At 47.7% G+C, this 26,539-nt stretch overlaps 1 protein-coding gene across 2 annotated transcripts in view; it reads right to left on the bottom strand.

Moving 5' to 3' along the window:
* The window catches only part of LOC123996387 (solute carrier organic anion transporter family member 2A1-like), a 69,305-nt gene that overhangs the window by 26,509 nt on the left and 16,257 nt on the right, over positions 1 to 26,539 (bottom strand). For both annotated transcript variants that reach the window (XM_046299778.1, XM_046299781.1), the window contains exons 2-6: positions 16,124 to 16,261; positions 15,846 to 16,008; positions 8,333 to 8,545; positions 7,122 to 7,220; positions 1,409 to 1,548 (exon numbers count right to left, since the gene is read on the bottom strand). In XM_046299778.1, the coding sequence (XP_046155734.1) occupies positions 1,409 to 1,548; positions 7,122 to 7,220; positions 8,333 to 8,545; positions 15,846 to 16,008; positions 16,124 to 16,261 (753 nt within the window). The remainder of the gene's footprint in view (positions 1 to 1,408; positions 1,549 to 7,121; positions 7,221 to 8,332; positions 8,546 to 15,845; positions 16,009 to 16,123; positions 16,262 to 26,539) is intronic.

A 26,539-nucleotide genomic window follows, 5' to 3' on the forward strand; every position in this document is an offset into this window, starting at 1 on the left:
CGCAGAGTACGACCCTGCCTCACACAGGAAGCGGCGCAGGTCCTAATCCAGGCACTTGTCATCTCCCGTCTGGATTACTGCAACTCGCTGTTGGCTGGGCTCCCTGCCTGTGCCATTAAACCCCTACAACTCATCCAGAACGCCGCAGCCCGTCTAGTGTTCAACCTTCCCAAGTTCTCTCACGTCACCCCGCTCCTCCGCTCTCTCCACTGGCTTCCAGTTGAAGCTCGCATCCGCTACAAGACCATGGTGCTTGCCTACGGAGCTGTGAGGGGAACGGCACCTCAGTACCTCCAGGCTCTGATCAGGCCCTACACCCAAATAAGGGCACTGCGTTCATCCACCTCTGGCCTGCTCGCCTCCCTACCACTGAGGAAGTACAGTTCCCGCTCAGCCCAGTCAAAACTGTTCGCTGCTCTGGCTCCCCAATGGTGGAACAAACTCCCTCACGACGCCAGGACAGCGGAGTCAATCACCACCTTCCGGAGACACCTGAAACCCCACCTCTTTAAGGAATACCTAGGATAGGATAAAGTAATCCTTCTCACCCCCCCTTAAAATATGTAGATGCACTATTGTAAAGTGGCTGTTCCACTGGATGTCATAAGGTGAATGCACCAATTTGTAAGTCGCTCTGGATAAGAGCGTCTGCTAAATGACTTAAATGTAAATGTAATGTAAATGTCTAATGTTAATGCCAATGCTAACAACCCTGTTCAATATCCGGTATCAGTAACGGACGGACGGCTCGTGACGAAAAGGCGAGGAAGTGTGCTGTGTACCTCCAAGTCATCTGCGGATTTTCATTGACATCGGTGTCATATTGTCTTTATCACCCTCACAATAACATTCTAGCTTAGTTCATTTCAATCAACAGTAAATGGCAGCTAAAATGAGCAGTTGCACTGCTGGCTTCAAGCCAGAAGAGGTCAGTATAACCTGAATTAAAATAAACTTATTTTCCCAGACAATATCAATTTTCAAGCTCTAGCTATTCACGTCATTCAAAATAATGAAATACCACAATACATAATATATATTAATGTCTGGGACCCGGTCTTACAACCTTAATTCTTCCCCTGAGGAAGATATTTATTATTCTCAGAAGAAGAATGAAGTAAAATTAACCGAGCACTGCTTTCTTTGTCCTTGATGTTTTGGAAATGTTGTTTACAAGGACATTTCAGTAATACCTTATTTGGTGGTTACCTACATAAAGACTTCCTAAAACAGCCAAGAACACACGCATAAGCAGTGTATAAAAGCATCTATGCCTGCATCCCAAACGACACCCTTTTCCCTACATAGTGCACTACTTTTGATCAGAGCCATATGGTGCCCTGTGTAGGGAATAGGGTGCCATTTTGGGATGTGAACTTTAGTGAGAGAGTGAGAGAGTGTAACCTACATTGCCTTCCAGAGGCATGCTGCGAGGAAAGAAGAAGTATGGGATGGAGGTCAGGGCTAGGCTGGCAGAGGAGACGAGGAGGCCCATCCACCACGCACCCACCCAGCGAGGGTCTGTAGGAGCCAGCTCAGCGTTGGTGACTGGCGGGAGAGAGGAAAGAAGAAGTATGGGATGGAGGTCAGAGCTAGGCTGGCAGAGGATACGAGGAGGCCCATCCACCACGCACCCTCCCAGCGAGGGTCTGTAGGAGCCAGCCCAGCATTGGTGACTGGAGGGAGAGAGGAAGGTTAGAGAGAGAGAGAGAGACAGAAAGACAGGCAGAGATTAAGCATGCTAGGCCGGCAGAGACAGAGAAAGAGAGGGCTCTAGAACAGTCTGAAGCACCCGGGCCTCACCCTAATACACTCTGAAGTCAAATGAGCGAGAGAGAGACAAAGCGAGAGAGAGGGCTGATATTAACCTGGGCTCTGACAGATATCATTATATTCTGTTTTTTTTAGGTTATTCCAAGAGGGCCTGAAATCTAGATCACAAATACAAAGAGTTCTATTTCAAAAAAACAGACCAAAAACTACACGTATCTAGGACTGAATGTCAGCAACACAGGTGTAGCTTTTGCATGGCTGTGAACGAGCTGGGAGACAAAGCAAGAAGAGCCATTAAAAGGAATATTATTAGGATCTGCCAACTTTTCTTTTTTTTGAAATACTCTATTTGGCAGCAAAGTATGGTGTTCACTATTTACTGATGATGATTCATGAATGGGACAAACATCCAATCGAAATACTGCATGCAGAATTTTGCAAGAGTGTATTGCAAGTGCAAAGAAAAACTCAAAATCACGCATGTAGAGCAGAATTGGGTCAATACCCCCTCCTTATTCAAATATAAAAAAGAGACATCACATTTTACAACCATCTAAAAACAAGTGACCCTAAAACATTCCATCACACAGCTCTACAATGTCAAGAGATGAAACAAGAGAAGAGTCCCCTCAGCCAGCTGGTTCTGAGGCTCAGTTCACTAACCCAAACCAGCCCCATAGAGCCTCAAGGACAGCAGTCAACCAGCTGGATCTGAGGCTCAGTTCACTAACCCAAACCAGCCCCATAGAGCCTCAAGGACAGCAGTCAACCAGCTGGATCTGAGGCTCAGTTCACTAACCCAAACCAGCCCCATAGAGCTTCAGGACAGCAGTCAACCAGCTGGTTTTGAGGCTCGGTTCACTAACCCAAACCAATCACACAGAGCAGGGCTGTCCAACCCTCTTCCTGGAGATCTACCGTCCTGTAGGTTATCAATCAGTCCAACCCTCTTCCTGGAGATCTACTGTCCTATAGGTTATCAGTTCAATTCTATTCCTGGAGATCCCCCATCCTGTAGGTTTTCAGGACGGTAGATCTCCAGAAAGAGGGTTGGACTGATAACCAACAGGACAGTAGATCTCCAGGTAGAGGGTTGGGCTGAAAACCCACAGGACAGTAGATCTCCAGGTAGAGGGTTGGGCTGAAAACCCACAGGACAGTAGATCTCCAGGAAGAGGGTTGGACTGATAACCAACAGGACAGTAGATCTCCAGAAAGAGGGTTGGACTGATAACCAACAGGACAGTAGATCTCCAGGTAGAGGGTTGGGCTGAAAACCCACAGGACAGTAGATCTCCAGGAAGAGAGCCTCAGGACAGCACTCAGAAAATCTGGCCCAACCAAATTATCACAAAGAAATTAAAAATATCACCTATTGGAAAGACACCACAAGAAATCAAAGTAAACTTCAATGCTATTTGTCTCTAAACAGACAGTACACTGTGGCAGACTATCTGACCCCTGTGACTGATACAGCACACTGTGGCAGACTATCTGACCCCTGTGACTGATACAGCACACTGTGGCAGACTATCTGACCCCTGTGACTGATACAGCACACTGTGGCAGACTATCTGACCCCTGTGACTGATGGAAAACACTGACTAGGTACAGACTCAGTGAGCACAGTCTGGCCATAGAGACTTGTCGTCATAGACGAACCTGGTTAACCAGAGAGGACAGGCTGTGCTCACTCTGTTGTCACCTCGTTAGTCAGTATGTGTTACATCTGTGCTGGTTTGTCATCTCATTATAGTGGGAAGGTGTTTTACCTGTGCTGGCCCAGGGGGATATTTAAGAGTGGCTGGCCCAGGTGGATATTTAAGAGTGGCTGGCCCAGGGGGATGTTTAAGAGTGGCTGGCCCAGGGGGATGTTTAAGAGTGGCTGGCCCAGGTGATATTTAAGAGTGGCTGGCCCAGGGGGATGTTTAGGAGTGGCTGGCCCAGGGGGATGTTTAAGAGTGGCTGGCCCAGGTGATATTTAAGAGTGGCTGGCCCAGGGGATGTTTAAGAGTGGCTGGCCCAGGTGATATTTAAGAGTGGCTGGCCCAGGGGGATGTTTAGGAGTGGCTGGCCCAGGTGATATTTAAGAGTGGCTGGCCCAGGGGGATGTTTAGGAGTGGCTGGCCCAGGTGATATTTAAGAGTGGCTGGCCCAGGGGATGTTTAAGAGTGGCTGGCCCAGGGGATGTTTAAGAGTGGCTGGCCCAGGGGATATTTAAGAGTGGCTGGCCCAGGGGATATTTTTAGGAGTGGCTGGCCCAGGTGGATATTTAAGAGTGGCTGGCCCAGTGCTCCAGTTGTCTTGAGAGATGTGGAGGGTAAACTCTTTTAGTTGACACTTCCTATTTAATTTAGAGACAAACGATCCTTTATCTGATCTTCCCTGTTTTTGTTTTGCTTGCCTCTTAGTGGGTTTAATTTAGTCTCATGGTGGGTGTCTTTCAGGTTCTAGTTGTTGTTGCTAGTCAACGTTTAGTGACAACCCCATGAGTGTTTGTTTTTGTTACATCCCCACCTGTTTTGGTTGTTGTCGGCGACTCTTTGTTATTTTCCCCGCCTGTTTGAGCCTCAGTTTTGGTTTTCTTGCCGAGGAAAGTTACATACCATGTGACTTCTCAGTCATGTTGAGACTACACAACTACTATTTATTTGAAGTGTTATTCCCATGAATATTGTTGTTGCTGTTAATGGTAATCACAGTTCCACTACTATTATTATTATTATTATTATTATGATTGATTGCTGTTGGTCCCACCATTGTTGTTAAATGTATACTTTGACAATGGAAGTCATTTAACTTGCCGTGTCAATAAAGTCTACGAGAGAGAAAGTTCTAGAACGGTCTGAAGCATCCGGCCCGACACTCTAAAGTCAAATGTCTACAGTTCGCTGATGATCTGTTTTTTTCTGTACCCATCTAAGGAGGTCCTACAGCAGCACCTCGATATTCTGCACAGATTCTGTCAGACCTGGGCCCTGACAGTTATAACACAAAGTGTTCCAAGAAAGGTCCAGTTGCCAGGACCACGAATAAAAATTCCACCAAGACCTTGTTGCCGTAGAGCACACAAATTATACCCAACTTGGCATAAACTTCAGCACCACAGGTAACTTCCACAAGGCTATAAACAATCTAAGAGACAAGGCAAGACGGGCCTTTTATGCCATCAAAGAAACATAAAACATCCCAAGTAGGATCTGGCTAAGAATACTTCAACAACCTAGAATTCACTAAATGGGACAAACACCAAATTGAGACTTCATGCAGAATTCTGCAAAGATATCCCCATGCGTACAACTTAAAACGTCAAATAATGCATGCAGAGCAGAATTAGGCTGATACCCACTAATGATCAAAATCCAGAAAAGAGATGTTAAATTCTATAACCACATAAAAGGAAGTGAATCTCAAAGCTTAAAAACAACGCCCTCAACTACAGATGAACCTGGACAAGAGTTGAGAGAACAACATTGTAGTTACTCCACAATACTTTAAAAAAGGCTGCTATTACAGAATAAAACATATTCCTAAACATGCATCCTGTTTGCACTTAAGTAATACTGCAAAAATGTGTTAAAGAAATTAACTTTTTGTCCTGAATACAAAACTTTATATTAGGGGAAAATCCAACACATCACTTAGTACCACTGATTCATATTTTCAAGCAGGTGGTGACGTCTTCATGTTATGGGTATGCTTGTCATCGGCAAGGACTAGGGAGTTTTTTTATATAGGATAAAAATAAATGGAATAGCGCTAAGCACGGGCAAAATCCTAGAGGAAAACTTGGTTCAGTCTGCTTTCCACCAGACACTGGGAGATAAATACACCTTTCAGCAGGACAATAACCTAAATCACAAGGCCAAATATACACTAGAGTTGCTTACCAAGCAATGCAATCCTACACTCCAAACAGTTAGCCAACCTCTGCCACCAATCTAACGACCCAAACCCAGTATCTACCTGAGCCGGTTCTGTCTGCCACGTAACAACCCAAACCCAGTATCTACCTGAGCCGGTTCTGTCCACCATGTAACAACCCGAACGCAGTATCTACCTGAGCCGGTTCTGTCCACCACGTGACAACCCAAACCCAGTATCTACCTGAGCCGGTTCTGTCTGCCATGTAACAACCCAAACCCAGTATCTACCTGAGCCGGTTCTGTCCACCACGCAACAACCCAAACCCAGTATCTACCTGAGCCGGTTCTGTCTGCCATGTAACAACCCAAACCCAGTATCTACCTACCTGAGCCGGTTCTATCCACCACGTAACAACCCAAACCCAGTATCTACCTACCTGAGCCGGTTCTATCCACCACGTAACAACCCAAACCCAGTATCTACCTACCTGAGCCGGTTCTGTCCACCACCTAACAACCCAAACCCAGTATCTACCTACCTGAGCCGGTTCTGTCCACCACGTAACAACCCAAACCCAGTATCTACCTGAGCCGGTTCTGTCCGCCACGTAACAACCCAAACCCAGTATCTACCTGAGCCGGTTCTATCTGCCATGTAACAACCCAAACCAAGTATCTACCTACCTGAGCCGGTTCTGTCCACCACCTAACAACCCAAACCCAGTATCTACCTACCTGAGCCGGTTCTGTCCACCATGTAACAACCCAAACCCAGTACCTACCTGAGCCGGTTCTGTCCACCACCTAACAACCCAAACCCAGTATCTACCTACCTGGGCCGGTTCTGTCCACCACCTAACAACCCAAACCCAGTATCTACCTACCTGAGCCGGTTCTGTCTGCCATGTAACAACCCAAACCCAGTATCTACCTACCTGAGCCGGTTCTGTCCACCACCTAACAACCCAAACCCAGTATCTACCTACCTGAGCCGGTTCTGTCCACCATGTAACAACCCAAACCCAGTACCTACCTGAGCCGGTTCTGTCTGCCATGTAACAACCCAAACCCAGTATCTACCTGAGCCGTTTCTGTCCGCCACGTAACAACCCAAACCCAGTACCTACCTGAGCCGGTTCTGTCCACCACGTAACAACCCAAACCCAGTACCTACCTGAGCCGGTTCTGTCCGCCACGTAACAACCCAAACCCAGTATCTACCTGAGCCGGTTCTGTCCACCACGTAACAACCCAAACCCAGTATCTACCTGAGCCGGTTCTGTCCACCACGTAACAACCCAAACCCAGTATCTACCTGAGCCGGTTCTGTCCACCACGTAACAACCCAAACCCAGTAAACCCACGTAACAACCCAAACCCATACCTACCTGAGCCGGTTCTGTCCGCCACTTAACAACCCAAACCCAGTATCTACCTGAGACGGTTCTGTCCGCCACGTAACAACCCAAACCCAGTATCTACCTGAGCCGGTTCTGTCCACGTCCACATAGATCCTCAGCATGACGGAGCCCAGAAGGAAGCCAAAGGCAGGTCCAAACACAGACACAGCAAACAGGATGGCTGAGGAGAAAAGAGACAGTCAGGGTCTTTAACACCACATCCTACTGTATTACTACAGTCTGTGTTGAGCCTGCCGTAGCTGCAGTACTAAAAACCACGAAGAAGAAACCAGCTGGATCGTGTCCACGTGTCTGTTATTAACTAAACAAATACCATCTCTCCTCTTGTTTTTTTGCTAAATAACTCCGGCAAACTTTACTTTTCATAATCTATGAGAGAAGCGATTACAACCTGCCTGTGTTTAAGCTAAGGTGTTTTAGTTAGCATCGGGAGATTGCCGTAGACAACTCAGTAAATATAGTATAGGGCCAGTAAAAATAGTATAGGCTAGTGTTTCCATAGGCTACAAGCCTCTTACCTACAGTGGCTATCATAAGTCATTTTCACATTTTATTGTGTTACAAAGTGGTATTAAAATGGATTTAAGTGTCATTTTTTTTGTCAACAATCTAAACAAAATCTTTCAAAGTCATTTTTTAAATATTTATTTTTACATTTCTTTAAAATTAATAAAAAATGTAACACTAGTATATGTAGATATTTATATACAAATCAATGTCTGATTTGTTATCAAAACCCATCTACCAATCAATGCCCTTCTTTTATGCACCGCTATGCTCCCTGGTCTTTGTAGTCAAAACCCATCTACCAATCAATGCCCTTCTTTTATGCACCGCTATGCTCCCTGGTCTTTGTAGTAGAATCTGTGCTTGAAATTCAATACTTGACTTCTAGTGTTTCAGTAAGCTACAGGCCTCTTACCTATGTAGAGAGACTAGTGTTTCAGTAAGCTACAGACCTCTTACCTATGTAGAGAGACTAGTTTCAGTCAGCTACAGGCCTCTTACCTATGTAGAGGTTCTAATGTTTCAGTAAGCTACAGGCCTCTTACCTATGTAGAGAGACTAGTGTTTCAGTCAGCTACAGGCCTCTTACCTATGTAGAGAGACTAGTGTTTCAGTCAGCTACAGGCCTCTTACCTATGTAGAGAGACTAGTGTTTCAGTAAGCTACAGGCCTCTTACCTATGTAGAGGTTCTAGTGTTTCAGTAAGCTACAGGCCTCTTACCTATGTAGAGGTTCTAGTGTTTCAGTAAGCTACAGGCCTCTTACCTATGTAGAGGGGGGAGTTGCCTCGTCCGGCGAAGTCATCCACATAAGAGATACCAAAAGGTTGTATGGGAACAGACCCCACCCCGAACAGCAGCTGAGCTATAGCCATGAGCAGCCACAAGTTGTTGGTGTCTGCTATACGCTTGATCTCTGTCTTCCCACAGGCCTCTGTGGTGTTGGAGGGACCCTGGAGGGAACACAGGTCTTGGCGATCTAGGGAAAAGACAGACAGACAGACAGACAGACAGACACAGGCAGGCAGGCAGGCAGGCAGGCAGGCAGGCAGGCAGGCAGGCAGGCAGGCAGGCAGGCAGGCAGGCAGGCAGGCAGGCAGGCAGGCAGGCAGGCAGGCAGGCAGGCAGGCAGGCAGGGCAGACAGACAGACAGACAGACAGACAGACAGACAGACAGACAGACAGACAGACAGACAGACAGACAGACAGACAGACAGACAGACAGACAGACAGACAGACAGACAGACAGACAGACAGACAGACAGACAGACAGACAGACAGACAGACAGACAGAGTTAATTACAGACTCAGCTGTTCCTGGAGTTTGATGATGTGACCCTTCAGTGGTACCCCATGACAAGTAGCATCCAGCCAGGGTAGTGGGTCGGTATGTGTGTGTATGCATGCATGTTGTGTGTGTGTGTTTGTCTACAGGGCAGACAGAGGAGGAAGGAAGAGATTGAACAGAGCTCTGAATTAAATCAACTGCCTGAGAGACAGTCTTAATCTTCTTGGCTTTCTTGAAGTGCTCAGAGATTAACATTTTCCTGCTGATTTATGTAGAATGGGTTCAGCTAGAGAACACCTGCAGAACAGGCTGGCTTTCACAATTCCTTATTTCCAAACATCCACATCTAACCACACCACTAAACCAATCCACACCACTAAACCAATCCACACCACCAAACCAATCCACCACACCACTAAACCAATCCACACCACCACACCACTAAACCAATCCACACCACCACACCACTAAACCAATCCACACCACCACACCACTAAACCAATCCACACCACCACACCACTAAACCAATCCACACCACTAAACCAATCCACACCACTAAACCAATCCACACCACTAAACCAATCCACACCACTAAACCAATCCACACCACCACACCAATAAACCAATCCACCACACCACTAAACCAATCCACCCCACCACACCACTAATCCAATCCACCCCACCACACCACTAATCCAATCCACCCCACCACACCACTAAACCAATCCACCACACCACACCACTAAACTAATGCACCACACCACACCACTAAACCAATGCACTCCACCACACCACTAAACCAATCCCCTCCACCACACCACTAAACCAATCCACTAAAAACACACCACTAAACTAATCCACTCCACCACACCACTAAACCAATCCACCACACCACTAAACCAATCCACCACACCACTAAACCAATCCACTCCACCACTAAACCAATCCACTCCACCACTAAACCAATCCACTCCACCACACCACTAAACCAACGCACCACACCACACCACTAAACCAATGCACCACACCACACCACTAAACCAATGCACCACACCACACCACTAAACCAATCCCCTCCACACCACACCACTAAACCAATCCCCTCCACCACACCACTAAACCAATCCACTCCACCACTAAACCAATCCTCTCCACCACTAAACCAATCCCCTCCACCACACCACTAAACCAGTCCACCCCACCACACCACTAAATCAATCCACCACACCACTAAACCAATCCACACCACCACACCACTAAACCAATCCACTCCACCCCACCACACCACTAAACCAATCCACCACACCACTAAACCAATCCACACCACACCACACCACTAAACCAATGCACCACACCACTAAACCAATCCACACCACCACTAAACCAATCCACACCACCACACCACTAAACCAATCCACTCCACCCCACCACACCACTAAACCAATCCACACCACCACACCACTAAACCAATCCACACCACCACACAGCTAAACCAGTCCACCACAACACTAAACCAATCCACCGCACCACTAAACCAATCCACCACACCAATCCACTAAGCCAATCCACCACACCACTAAACCAATCCACCCCACCCCACCACACCACTAAACTAATCCCCTCCACCACACCACTAAACCAATCCACCACACCACTAAACCAATCCACTCCACCACTAAACCAATCCACTCCACCACTAAACCAATCCACACCACTAAACCAATCCACACCACTAAACCAATCCACACCACTAAACCAATCCACACCACTAAACCAATCCACACCACTAAACCAATCCACACCACCACACCAATAAACCAATCCACCACACCACTAAACCAATCCACCCCACCACACCACTAAACCAATCCACCCCACCACACCACTAATCCAATCCACCCCACCACACCACTAAACCAATCCACCACACCACACCACTAAACTAATGCACCACACCACACCACTAAACCAATGCACTCCACCACACCACTAAACCAATCCCCTCCACCACACCACTAAACCAATCCACTAAAAACACACCACTAAACTAATCCCCTCCACCACACCACTAAACCAATCCACCACACCACTAAACCAATCCACTCCACCACTAAACCAATCCACTCCACCACTAAACCAATCCACTCCACCACACCACTAAACCAACGCACCACACCACACCACTAAACCAATGCACCACACCACACCACTAAACCAATGCACCACACCACACCACTAAACCAATCCCCTCCACTCCACCACTAAACCAATCCTCTCCACCACTAAACCAATCCCCTCCACCACACCACTAAACCAGTCCACCCCACCACACCACTAAATCAATCCACCACACCACTAAACCAATCCACCACACCACACCACTAAACCAATGCACCACACCACTAAACCAATCCACCACACCACTAAACCAATCCACACCACCACACCACTAAACCAATCCACTCCACCCCACCACACCACTAAACCAATCCACCACACCACTAAACCAATCCACACCACCACACAGCTAAACCAGTCCACCACAACACTAAACCAATCCACCGCACCACTAAACCAATCCACCACACCAATCCACTAAGCCAATCCACCACACCACTAAACCAATCCACCCCACCCCACCACACCACTAAACCAATCCACCACACCACTAAACCAATCCACTCCACCACTAAACCAATCCACTCCACCACTAAACCAATCCACTCCACCACTAAACCAATCCACTCCACCACACCACTAAACCAACGCACCACACCACACCACTAAACCAATGCACCACACCACACCACTAAACCAATGCACCACACCACACCACTAAACCAATCCCCTCCACCACACCACTAAACCAATCCACTCCACCACTAAACCAATCCTCTCCACCACTAAACCAATCCCCTCCAACACACCACTAAACCAGTCCACCCCACCACACCACTAAATCAATCCACCACACCACACCACACCACTAAACCAATGCACCACACCACTAAACCAATCCACCACACCACTAAACCAATCCACACCACCACACCACTAAACCAATCCACTCCACCCCACCACACCACTAAACCAATCCACCACACCACTAAACCAATCCACACCACCACTAAACCAATCCACACCACCACACAGCTAAACCAGTCCACCACAACACTAAACCAATCCACCACACCAATCCACTAAGCCAATCCACCACACCACTAAACCAATCCACCCCACCCCACCACACCACTAAACCAATCCACCCCACCACTAAACCAATCCACCACACCACTAAACCAATCCACCCCACCCCACCACTAAACCAATCCACCACACCACTCCACCACACCACTAAACCAATGCATCACACCACACCAATAAACCAATGCACCACACCACACGACTAAACTAATCCACCACACCACACCACTAAACCAATCCACCACACCACTAACCGAATCCACACCACCACACCACTAAACCAATCCACCCCACCCCACCACTAAACCAATCCACCACACCACTCCACCACACCACTAAACCAATGCACCACACCACACCAATAAACCAATGCACCACACCACACCACTAAACCAATCCACCACACCACTCCACCACACCACTAAACCAATGCACCACACCACACCACTAAACCAATCCACCACACCACACTACTAAACTAATCCACCACACCACACCACTAAACCAATGCACCACACCACACCAATAAACCAATGCACCACACCACACCACTAAACCAATCCACCACACCACTCCACCACACCACTAAACCAATGCACCACACCACACCACTAAACCAATCCTACTAAACTAATCCACCACACCACACCACTAAACCAATCCACTCCACCACACCACTAAACCAATGCACCACACCGCACCACTAAACCAATCCACCACACCAATCCACTAAGCCAATCCACCACACCACTAAACCAATCCACCCCACCCCACCACACCACTAAACCAATCCACCCCACCACTAAACCAATCCACCACACCACTAAACCAATCCACCCCACCCCACCACACCACTAAACCAATCCACCCCACCACTAAACCAATCCACCCCACCACTAAACCAATCCACCACACCACTCCACCACACCACTAAACCAATGCATCACACCACACCAATAAACCAATCCACCACACCACTCCACCACACGACTAAACTAATCCACCACACCACACCACTAAACCAATCCACCACACCACTAACCGAATCCACACCACCACACCACTAAACCAATCCACTCCACCACACCACTAAACCAATCCACTCCACCACACCGCTAAACCAATCCACCCCACCCCACCACTAAACCAATCCACCACACCACTCCACCACACCACTAAACCAATGCACCACACCACACCACTAAACCAATCCACCACACCACTAACCGAATCCACACCACCACACCACTAAACCAATCCACTCCACCACACCACTAAACCAATCCACCACACCACTAACCGAATCCACACCACCACACCACTAAACCAATCCACTCCACCACACCGCTAAACCAATCCACCCCACCCCACCACTAAACCAATCCACCACACCACTCCACCACACCACTAAACCAATCCACCACACCACACCACTAAACCAATCCACACCACACCACACCACTAAACCAATCCACCACACCACACTACTAAACCAATCCACTCCACCACACCACTAAACCAATGCACCACACCACACCACTAAACCAATCCACCACACCACTAAACCAATCCACTCCACCACACCACTAAACCAATCCACCACACCACACTACTAAACTAATCCACCACACCACTAAACCAATCCACCACTACTAAACCAATCCACTCCACCACACCAATCCTATAAACCACCACACCACACCACTACAATACTAAACCAATCCAATAAACCAATCCACCACACCACTAAACCAATCCACCACACCACTAAACCACTCCACCACACCACTCAACCAATCCACCACACCACTAAACCACTCCACCACACCACTCAACCAATCCACACCACTAAACCATTCAACCACACCACTCAACCAATCCACTCAACCAATCCAATCCACACCACTAAACTAATCCACAACACCAATCCATCACACCAATACACCCCACCAATACACCACTCCACACTACCCCACCAATACACCCATCCACACGACCCCACCAATACACCCCTCCACACGACCCCACCAATACACCCCTCCACACGACCACACCAACACACCCCTCCACACGACCCCACCAATACACCCCTCCACACCCCTCCACACCAATACACCCCTCCACATCAATACACCCCTCCACACCACCACACCAATACACCCCTCCACACCCCTCCACATCAATACACCACTCCACACTACTACACCAATACACCCTTCCACACTACCACACCAATACACCCCTGCACACGACCACACCAATACACCCCTGCACACGACCCCACCAATTCACCCCTCCACACTACCACACCAATACACCCCTCCACATCAATACACCCCTCCACATCAATACACCCCTCCACACCACCACACCAATACACCCCTCCACACTACCACACCAATACACCCTCCACACCCCTCCACACCAATACACCCCTCCACACCACCACACCAAATACACCCCTCCACACCACCACACCAATACACACCTCCACACTACCACACCAATACACCCCTCCACACCACCACACCAATACACCCCTCCACACCACCACACCAATACACCCCTCCACACCAATACACCCCTCCACACCACCACACCAATACACCCCTCCACACCAATACACCCCTCCACACCAATACACACCTCCACACCCCTCCACACTACCATACCAAATACACCCCTCCACACCACCACACCAATACACCCCTCCACACCCCTCCACACCAAATACACCCCTCCACACCACCACACCAATACACCCCTCCACACCCCTCCACACCAATACACCCCTCCACACCAATACACACCTCCACACCAATACACACCTCCACACCAATACACCCCTCCACACTACCACACCAAATACACCCCTCCACACTACCACACCAAATACACCCCTCCACACCACCACACCAATACACCCCTCCACACCACCACACCAATACACCCCTCCACACTACCACACCAATACACCCCTCCACACTACCACACCAATACACCCCTCCACACTACCACACCAAATACACCCCTCCACACTACCACACCAATACACCACAGCTCCACTTCAATCCAGTACACCACTCCAACACTTCATACCACCACTACACTAACCTACACTACAACACTCCAATCCACCCAACTCCAATGAACCACACTGCTCCACCACTCAAATTCAGTACACCACTCCACTATACCATTCCACTCCACCATTCTACTCCACTCCACCACTACAATACACCACTCCAAAACAACATTCCACTCCACCACAACACTTCAGCACACCAATCCACTACACCACTTTTCTACACCATTCCGCTATACCACTCCATTCCAAAACATCACTCCACCACTACACCACCACTCGACCACAATACTACTCTACTCAATGACAGGCTGAACCAGGTCCAACATACTGGGACTGCTGCTTTAGAGAGACTGACTGTGGATGATGCTTGCTGCTTTAGAGAGACTGATTGTGGATGATGCTTGCTGCTTTAGAGAGACTGATTGTGGATGATGCTTGCATATACTAGGTTTTAAAACTCATGCGGCCAGATTCCCGGACACAGACGTAGTCAGACCTAGTCGTAGACTAAGAAGCATTTCTTACTGCTTCTCAGCAACAAGAAGGTTCACATCTGTGTTCTGGAAACTCTGCCCATGAAGGATTTTTATTCAGAAGTGTGTCCTTTGTATTGCAGAGTACTGTAGATAATATATATATATATATATATATATATATATATATATATATATATATATATATAGAACCCCTAGATCTTACCATGTATGACAGAGTCAAACTCATAGGGCTGGGACAGGAAGTGAGGTAGGGCCAGGATCAGCGCGCTGATGGACATCAGCAGGCCACCCAGTCCAATCAGACGAGGCCGATGGACCCTGCTGCCCAGGTAACTCACAAACACTATCAGAACTGTGTTCCCCACCTAGAGACGGATGGAGACAGAGAGAGCCCTGTAAATCAGAATACATCAGTACTGTGTTCCCCACCCAGAGACAGAGAGAGCCCTGTAATCAGGATACAGCAGGTCTGTGTCCTACCTCGTGCAGAGAGGAGACGGTACCGGAGGAGAAGCTGCTGAGGCCAAAGCGTCTCTCGATGGTGGTTATGGTGCTCTTAAAGTAGGAGCTGTACAGGAGCTGGGTGAGCTGCAGCAGGCCATGACACAGCACAAACATCTAGAAGAGGAGAGAGAGAGACAGAGACCAATCTATTTTATTTTTATTTTACCTTTATTTAACCAGGCAAGTCAGTTAAGAACAAATTCTTATTTTCAATCCTAGGAACAGTGGGTTAACTGCCTGTTCAGGGGCAGAACGACAGATTTGTACCTTGTCAGCTCGGGAGTTTGAACTTGCAACCTTCCGGTTACTAGTCCAACGCTCTAACCACTAGGCTACCTTACCTATGAAATGTAAACCCGTCAGATTAAGTTGGAGATGTGTATTTTTCCTTGGACGCATCCACCTATGTCTCACTTCCGCGGTGTAAGGTGACAGAGATAGAGGGGTTGTTTGTCAGACCATGAGACATCCCAAAAATATAACACGTTTTGTTGGTTGTCTGACTCGTCTGAAGGTCCCCGGTACAAGTTGAAAAAAATGAATGGAAGTACATTTTATATGGATACTGCTTAGTGCCATAAATAATGCACCGAAAACCAACAGGTTTTACTGTGAAATGCTTACTTACACGCCTTTAACCAACAATGCAGTTCAAGAAATAGTTAAGAAAATATTTACCGGGCCTCCCGAGTGGTGAAATGGTCCAAGACACTGCATCGCAGTGCTAGCAGTGCCACTAGACATCCTGGCAGTGCCACTAGGCTCTGTCGTAGCCGGCCGCGACCGGGAGACCCATGGGACGCCGCACAATTGGCCAAGAGCCGTTCAGGTTAGGGGAGAGTTTGGCCGGCAGGAATGTTCTTGTCCCATCGTGCTCTAAGCGACTCCTGTGGCGGGCCGGATGCACGTTGACCGGGTTGTTTCCTCTGACACATTGGTGCTTCTACAACTGCATTGCTTGCTGTTTGGGGTTTTAGGCTGGGTTTCTGTACAGCACTTTGAGATATCAGCTGATGTACGAAGGGCTATATAAATACATTTGATTTTTGATGTGATTTGATTTTGGTTGCAGTTGGCTTCTGGGTTAAGCGGGCATTGTGTCAAGAAGCAGTGCGGCTTGACTGGGTTGTGTTTCGGAAGACGCACGGCTCTCGACCTTCGTCTCTCCTGAGTCCATAAGGGAGTTTCAGCGATGAGACAAGACTAATTACCAATTGGATACCACGAAAATTGGGGAGAGAAAAAAATGACTTTTTTTGTAATCTGCACACATGTAGGTAAAGTGACTGATAAACAGTGAGTAGTGGCAGTGTTAGAACAGGGGGGGGGGGGGTCAATGTAAATAGTCCGGGTGGCCGTTTGATTAATTGTTCATCAGTCTTATGGCTTGGGGGGGTAGAAGTACTTATGGGGCCTTTTGGACATAGACTTGGCGCTCCGGTACCACTTGCCGTGCGGTAGCAGAGAGTGCTGACTGGTATTTGACCATTTTTAGGGCTTTCCTCTGACAAAGCCTAGTTTATAGGTACTGGATGGTAGGAAGCTTGGCCCCAGTGACATACTGGGGCCATCTGTGTGGTGCCTTCCGGTCGGATGACAAGCAGTTGCCGTACCAGGCGGTGATGCAACCGGTCAGGATGCTCTCGATGGTGCAGCTGTATAACTTTTTGAGGATCTGGGGACCCAAATCTGCCAAATCTTTTCAGTCTCCTGAGGAGGAAAAGGTGTTGTCGTGCCCTCTTCACAACTGTCTTGGTGTGCTTGGAACGAAGCGGAAAAGATGTATTTGGAGTCCGACTCAGGAAGCGTGCACACCCCCACCGCTTCCGAATATATTACACGCTAATATTCAGTCTCTGGATAATAAAGTAGACGAGCTCAGGGCGAGGATCTCCTTCCAGAGAGACATCAGGGACAGTAACATTCTCTGTTTCATGGAATCATGACTTTCTCGGTATATACTGTGCTTGCGTCCATACAGCCAGCTAGATTCTCAGTACATCGAGCAGACAGGAATGAAGAACTCTCCGCGAAGAAGAAGGTGATGGTGTATGTTTCATGATTAACTACTCATGGTGTGATTGTGATAACATACAGGAACTCAAGACATTTTGTTCACCAGACCTATTACCTCCCAAGATAATTATTTTCTGTTATACTCACAGCCATATATATTCCCCCTCAAGACAATACCACGACGGCCCTCAAGGAACTACACTGGAAACCATATATCCTGAGGCGAACATTTATTGTAGCTGGGGATTTTAACAAAGCAAATTTGAGAAAAACTCTATGGAAGTTCTATCAACACATTGACTGTAGTACTCACTCTGGAAAAACACTCAACCACTGATACCCCCATTTCGAAGGATTTCTACAAGGCCCTCCCCCACCCTCCCTTCAGCAAATCAGATCACGACTCCATTTTGCTCCTCCCTTCCTATAGGCAAAACTCAAACCGGAAGTAGCCGTACTAAGGTCTATTCATTGCTGGTCTAAGCACCAGGAATCCATGTTTCCATGCTTCAAGATTGTTTTGATCACACTGACTGGGATATTCCGGGTAGTCTCTGAGAATAACGGGAGTTGCAACGATGAGACAAGACTAATTACCAATTGGATACCACGAAATTTGGGGAGAAAAAGGGGTAAAAAAATACTGTACTATTATTGACGTATACACAGACACGGTGACTGAGTTCATCAGGAAGTATATAGGGGATGTTGTTCCCTCTGTGATTACTAAAACCTAACCAAACCAGAAACCGTGGATAGATGGCAACATTTGTGCATAACTAAAAGCGCAAACCATTTAACCATGGCAAGGTGACTGGGAATATGGTTGAATACAAACATTGTAGTTATTCCCTCCGTAAGGCAATCATGCAACAGGCAACATGTCAGTACAGACACAAAGTGGAGTCACAACGGCTCAAACACAGCGCCTCTTCAACCTCAGGAGGCTGAAGAAATCCGGGTTGGCCCTTAAGAAACTCAAACTTTTACAGAAGCACAATTGAGAGCATCCTGCCGGGTTGTATCACTGCCTGGTACGGCAACTGCACCGCCCACATCGGCAGGGCTCTCCAGAGGGTAGTGAGGTCTGCACAACGCATCACCGGTGGCACACTGCCTGCCCTCCAGGACACGTACAGCACCCGTTGTCACAGGAAGGCCATAAAGATCATCAAGGACATCAACCCCCAGGCCAACGCCTGTTCACCCCGCTAGGTCAGTACAGGTGCATCAAAGCTGGGACTCAGAGACTGAAAAACAGCTTTTATCTCAAGGTCATTACTAGCCGGCTACCACCAAGTTACATGGAATCACTAGTCACTCTCAACCCTGCACCATAGAGGCTGCTGCCCTATAGACATGGAATCACTAGTCACTCTCAACCCTGCACCATAGAGGCTGCTGCCCTATAGACATGGAATCACTAGTCACTCTCAACCCTGGACCATAGAGGCTGCTGCCCTATAGACATGGAATCACTAGTCACTCTCAACCCTGCACCATAGAGGCTGCTGCCCTATAGACATGGAATCACTAGTCACTCTCAACCCTGCACCATAGAGGCTGCTGCCCTATAGACATGGAATCACTAGTCACTCTCAACCCTGCACCATAGAGGCTGCTGCCCTATAGACATGGAATCACTAGTCACTCTCAACCCTGCACCATAGAGGCTGCTGCCCTATAGACATGGAATCACTAGTCACTCTCAACCCTGCACCATAGAGGCTGCTGCCCTATAGACATGGAATCACTAGTCACTCTCAACCCTGCACCATAGAGGCTGCTGCCCTATAGACATGGAATCATTGGTCACTCTCATCCCTGCACCATAGAGGCTGCTGCCCTATAGACATGGAATCACTAGTCACTCTCAACCCTGCACCATAGAGGCTGCTGCCCTATAGACATGGAATCACTAGTCACTCTCAACCCTGCACCATAGAGGCTGCTGCCCTATAGACATGGAATCACTAGTCACTCTCAACCCTGGACCATAGAGGCTGCTGCCCTATAGACATGGAATCACTAGTCACTCTCAACCCTGCACCATAGAGGCTGCTGCCCTATAGACATGGAATCACTAGTCACTCTCAACCCTGCACCATAGAGGCTGCTGCCCTATAGACATGGAATCACTAGTCACTCTCAACCCTGCACCATAGAGGCTGCTGCCCTATAGACATGGAATCACTAGTCACTCTCAACCCTGCACCATAGAGGCTGCTGCCCTATAGACATGGAATCACTAGTCACTCTCAACCCTGCACCATAGAGGCTGCTGCCCTATAGACATGGAATCACTAGTCACTCTCAACCCTGCACCATAGAGGCTGCTGCCCTATAGACATGGAATCATTGGTCACTCTCATCCCTGCACCATAGAGGCTGCTGCCCTATAGACATGGAATCATTGGTCACTCTCATCCCTGCACCATAGAGGCTGCTGCCCTATAGACATGGAATCACTAGTCACTCTCAACCCTGCACCATAGAGGCTGCTGCCCTATAGACATGGAATCACTAGTCACTCTCAACCCTGCACCATAGAGGCTGCTGCCCTATAGACATGGAATCACTAGTCACTCTCAACCCTGCACCATAGAGGCTGCTGCCCTATAGACATGGAATCACTAGTCACTCTCAACCCTGCACCATAGAGGCTGCTGCCCTATAGACATGGAATCACTAGTCACTCTCAACCCTGCACCATAGAGGCTGCTGCCCTATAGACATGGAATCACTAGTCACTCTCAACCCTGCACCATAGAGGCCCTATAGACATGGAATCACTAGTCACTCTCAACCCTGCACCATAGAGGCCCTATAGACATGGAATCACTAGTCACTCTCAACCCTGCACCATAGAGGCTGCTGCCCTATAGACATGGAATCACTAGTCACTCTCAACCCTGCACCATAGAGGCTGCTGCCCTATAGACATGGAATCACTAGTCACTCTCAACCCTGCACCATAGAGGCTGCTGCCCTATAGACATGGAATCACTAGTCACTCTCAACCCTGCACCATAGAGGCTGCTGCCCTATAGACATGGAATCACTAGTCACTCTCAACCCTGCACCATAGAGGCTGCTGCCCTATAGACATGGAATCACTAGTCACTCTCAACCCTGCACCATAGAGTCTGCTGCCCTATAGACATGGAATCACTAGTCACTCTCAACCCTGCACCATAGAGTCTGCTGCCCTATAGACATGGAATCACTAGTCACTCTCAACCCTGCACCATAGAGGCTGCTGCCCTATAGACATGGAATCACTAGTCACTCTCAACCCTGCACCATAGAGGCTGCTGCCCTATAGACATGGAATCACTAGTCACTCTCAACCCTGCACCATAGAGGCTGCTGCCCTATAGACATGGAATCACTAGTCACTCTCAACCCTGCACCATAGAGGCTCTATAGACATGGAATCACTAGTCACTCTCAACCCTGCACCATAGAGGCTGCTGCCCTATAGACATGGAATCACTAGTCACTCTCAACCCTGCACCATATAGGCTGCTGCCCTATAGACATGGAATCACTAGTCACTCTCAACCCTGCACCATAGAGGCTGCTGCCCTATAGACATGGAATCACTAGTCACTCTCAACCCTGCACCATAGAGGCTGCTGCCCTATAGACATGGAATCACTGGTCACTCTCAACCCTGCACCATAGAGGCTGCTGCCCTATAGACATGGAATCACTAGTCACTCTCAACCCTGCACCATAGAGGATGCTGCCCTATAGACATGGAATCACTAGTCACTCTCAACCCTGCACCATAGAGGCTGCTGCCCTATAGACATGGAATCACTGGTCACTCTCAACCCTGCACCATAGAGGCTGCTGCCCTATAGACATGGAATCACTAGTCACTCTCAACCCTGCACCATAGAGGCTGCTGCCCTATAGACATGGAATCACTAGTCACTCTCAACCCTGCACCATAGAGGCTGCTGCCCTATAGACATGGAATCACTAGTCACTCTCAACCCTGCACCATAGAGGCTGCTGCCCTATAGACATGGAATCACTAGTCACTCTCAACCCTGCACCATAAAGGCTGCTGCCCTATAGACATGGAATCACTAGTCACTCTCAACCCTGCACCATAGAGGCCCTATAGACATGGAATCACTAGTCACTCTCAACCCTGCACCATAGAGGCCCTATAGACATGGAATCACTAGTCACTCTCAACCCTGCACCATAGAGGCTGCTGCCCTATAGACATGGAATCACTAGTCACTCTCAACCCTGCACCATAGAGGCTGCTGCCCTATAGACATGGAATCACTAGTCACTCTCAACCCTGCACCATAGAGGCTGCTGCCCTATAGACATGGAATCACTAGTCACTCTCAACCCTGCACCATAGAGGCTGCTGCCCTATAGACATGGAATCACTAGTCACTCTCAACCCTGCACCATAGAGGCTGCTGCCCTATAGACATGGAATCACTAGTCACTCTCAACCCTGCACCATAGAGGCTGCTGCCCTATAGACATGGAATCACTAGTCACTCTCAACCCTGCACCATAGAGGCTGCTGCCCTATAGACATGGAATCACTAGTCACTCTCAACCCTGCACCATAGAGGCTGCTGCCCTATAGACATGGAATCACTAGTCACTCTGATAATGAATCACTATTCACTTTAATGTTTACCTACGGATTTACTAATTTCATATGTACATACTATATTCTATTCTACTGTATTTTAGTCTATGCCAGTCCAAATATTTCTACATTTCTTAATTCAATTTTTCTACTTTTAGATTTGTGTGTATTGTTGTGAATTGTTAGATACTGCACTGTTGGAGCTAGGGACACAAGCATTTCGCTACACCCACAATAACATCTGCTAAATATGTGTATGTGACCCATCTCCCTCACCAACTTCAAACATCAGCTATCCGAGCAGCTAACCGATCGCTGCAGCTGTACATAGTCTATAGGAAAATAGCCCACCCATTTTCACCTACCTCATTCCCATACTGTTTTTATACTGTTTTTATTTATTTATTTTTCTGCTTTTTTGCACACCAATATCTCTACCTGTACATGACCATCTGATCACTTATCACTCCAGTGTTAATCTGCAAAATTGTATTATTCGCCTACCTCCTCATGCCTTTTGCACACATTGTATATAGACTGCCCATTTTTTTCTACTGTGTTATTGACTTGTTAATTGTTTATTCCATGTGTAACTCTGTGTTGTCTGTTCACACTGCTATGCTTTATCTTGGCCAGGTCGCAGTTGCAAATGAGAACTTGTTCTCAACTAGCCTACCTGGTTAAATAAAGGTGAAATAAAAAAAATACATTTTGATTTGATGATAGGTTGTTGGTGATGTGGACACCAAGGAATTTGAAACTCTCGACCCGCTCTACTACAGCCCCATCGATGTTAATGGGGTTCTGTTCGGCCAGCCTTTTCCTGTAGTCCACGATGAGCTCCTTTGTCTTGCTCACATTGAGGGAGAGGTTGTTGTCCTGGCATCATACTGCCAGGTCTTTGATTTCCTCCCTATAGGCTGTCTCATCGCTGATCAAGCCTACCACTTTTGTGTCGTCAGCAAACTTAATGATGTTGTTGGAGTCGTGCTTGGCCAAACAGTCATGGGTGAACAGGGAGTACAGGAGGGGACTAAGCACGCACCCCTGAGGGGCCCCAGTGTTGAGGATCAGCGTGGCGGATGTGTTGTTGCCTACCCTTACCAATCTGTTGTAGAGGTTATGTCCCAGGGTCCTTTGCTTAGTGATGAGGTTTGTGGGCACTATGGTGTTGAATGCTGAGCTGTAGTCAATGAATAGCATTCTCACATAGGTGTTCCTTTTGTCTAGGTGTGAAAGGTCAGTGTGGAGTGCGAATGAGATTGCATCATCTGTGGATCTGTTGGGGCGGTATGCAAATTAGGGTGGGTCTAGGGTTTCCAGGATGATGGTGTTGATGTGAGTCATGACCAGCCTTTCAAAGCACTTCATTTACACAGGTTACCTTCGGGTACTTTGGCACAGGGACTATGGTGGTCTGCTTGAAACATGTAGGTACTACAGACCCGGTCAGGGACAGGTTAAAAAGAGACCTCCTTAGTTTTAGACATCACGGACCAGCTGTTATTGACAAAGAGACACACACCCCCACCCTTCGTCTTACTGGGCACCCCCACCCCTCGTCTTACTGGGCACCCCCACCCCTCATCTTACTGGGCACCCCCACCCCTCATCTTACTAGGCAACCCCACAGTCTTTCTAGACGTAGCTGTTCTGTCCTGCCGAAACACGGAAAACCCAGCCAACTGTATATTATCTGTGTCATCGTTGTTCAGCCACGACTCGGTGAAACATAAGATATTACAGTTTTTAATGTCCTGTTGGTAGGATAGTCTCGAATGGAGAGATCATCCAGTTTATTTTCCAGTGATTGCCCATTGGCCAATAGAACGAATCGTAGAGGCTCGTTACCCACTCGCCGATGAATTCTCACAAGGCACTCCGATCTCCGCCCCCCTGTATTTCCGTCTTTTCTTCACGCAAATGACGGGGATTTGGGCCTGGTCTCGGAGAAGCAGTTAATCCTTCACGTCGGACTCATTAAAGAACAAGTCTTGTCCAGTTCGAGGTTAGTAATCACTGTTCTGATATCCAGAAGCTATTTTCGGTCATAACAGATGGTAGAGCTAACATTAAGTACAACATAATGTGAAAAAAACTCACAAAATAACACCGTTGGTTAGGAGCCCATAAAATGGCAGCCGTTTCCCTCCATGCGCCATTGTCTTTTCCAAAAGTAGTCTGGAGTTTTTCACCCCTAGTGGCACAGGAGATATTTTGATAGAAGTGAGGTAGGACGGTTTTAAGTCTCCCTGCGTTAGTCTCCGCCCACCAGAAACGGTGCCTCTCGGTAAGCGGTTTCTTGTTTATGACCACATGCAGTTTGTTAAGTGCCAGAGTGGTGTGTTGGCATGTAGAGGAATGTAGACAGCCGTGACTTTTATGGATGAATACTTTCTTGGTAGATAAAAAAGTTCTGCTGCTTACCATGAAGTCTTCTATATGTCTGTGAAGACACTAGCCAGCTTTGCATGCTTTGAGAATGCGCCCTGGTATCCCATCTAGCCCGGGCGGCCTTGTGATTGCTAACCTTTTTGCTTACATTGTGATCTCGCTCTCCATGGCCATCATTATCTGGAAAAGCAGGGTCTTTCACAAAAGACAGTGTTATATTCCTCGAAAGGAGCATAAAAAAAAGGCAAATGGACTGAGGCTGCGTCGCAAATGGCACCCTATTCCCTATATAGTGCACTACTTTTGACCAGAGCCCTATTCCCTATATAGTGCACTACTTTTGACCAGTGTCTTTTGCAGTACACTACTTGTATGTAGGGAATAGGGTGCCATTTGGGATGGAGGCTGAGCCTCGTCCATTCCAGAACCTCCTGGGTTTGTGTAGACACAAGTTGGTCCAAGGGCCAAGGGGGCATGTTGAGGTTTAGACCTGGATTTACTATGAAAACAGCAGTGGATATATTATAACCTTTTGAGTTATCTATCAGCTACAAGACTAACAGGCTGAGGCAGAGGCATAATCAACTCCCAGTCCAATTCTGGGACAGTTAATACTCCTATTAAAGCCTGGCTTTCTGCTTTGTTAGCACGCACAATAGATGCCTTCACAATGTTTTCTAGCAGATTTTTAAAAATCTATTCTTGTTTTGACTAGACCTGTTTTCTCAAGCAACCAAACAAGCTGAATAACCTTTTTTTGTGTGTGATTTAATTTTAAACTAAGATTTATCAGTTTGACTGGCAAGTCTGGCAAAAATGATCCTCTGCTGAAAATGTGGAGTTTCAGGGTGACATAGACTAAAATAGCTTCAACACAGTGGGCAATAAATCATGTCAGATTATAAAGACGAAGCATATTTAATGACAGCTATGGGGCTATGTGTAACTGGGGCTACAGCTAACTGGGGCTACATCTAACTGGGGCTATGTGTAACTGGGGCTACAGCTAACTGGGGCTATGGGGCTACAGCTAACTGGGGCTACAGCTAACTGGGGCTATGTGTAACTGGGGCTACAGCTAACTGGGGCTATGGGGCTACAGCTAACTGGGGCTACATCTAACTGGGGCTACAGCTAACTGGGGCTATGGAGCTACAGCTAACTGGGGCTACAGCTAACTGGGGCTATGGGACTACAGATAACTGGGGCTATGGGCCTACAGCTAACTGGGGCTATGGGGCTACAGCTAACTGGGGCTATGGGGCTACAGCTAACTGGGGCTATGTGGCTAGGGATAACTGGGGCTATGTGGCTAGGGATAACTGGGGCTATGTGGCTAGGGATAACTG

Source organism: Oncorhynchus gorbuscha, linkage group LG02 (assembly GCF_021184085.1).
Source record: "Oncorhynchus gorbuscha isolate QuinsamMale2020 ecotype Even-year linkage group LG02, OgorEven_v1.0, whole genome shotgun sequence".
Taxonomy (NCBI): Eukaryota; Metazoa; Chordata; class Actinopteri; order Salmoniformes; family Salmonidae; genus Oncorhynchus; species Oncorhynchus gorbuscha.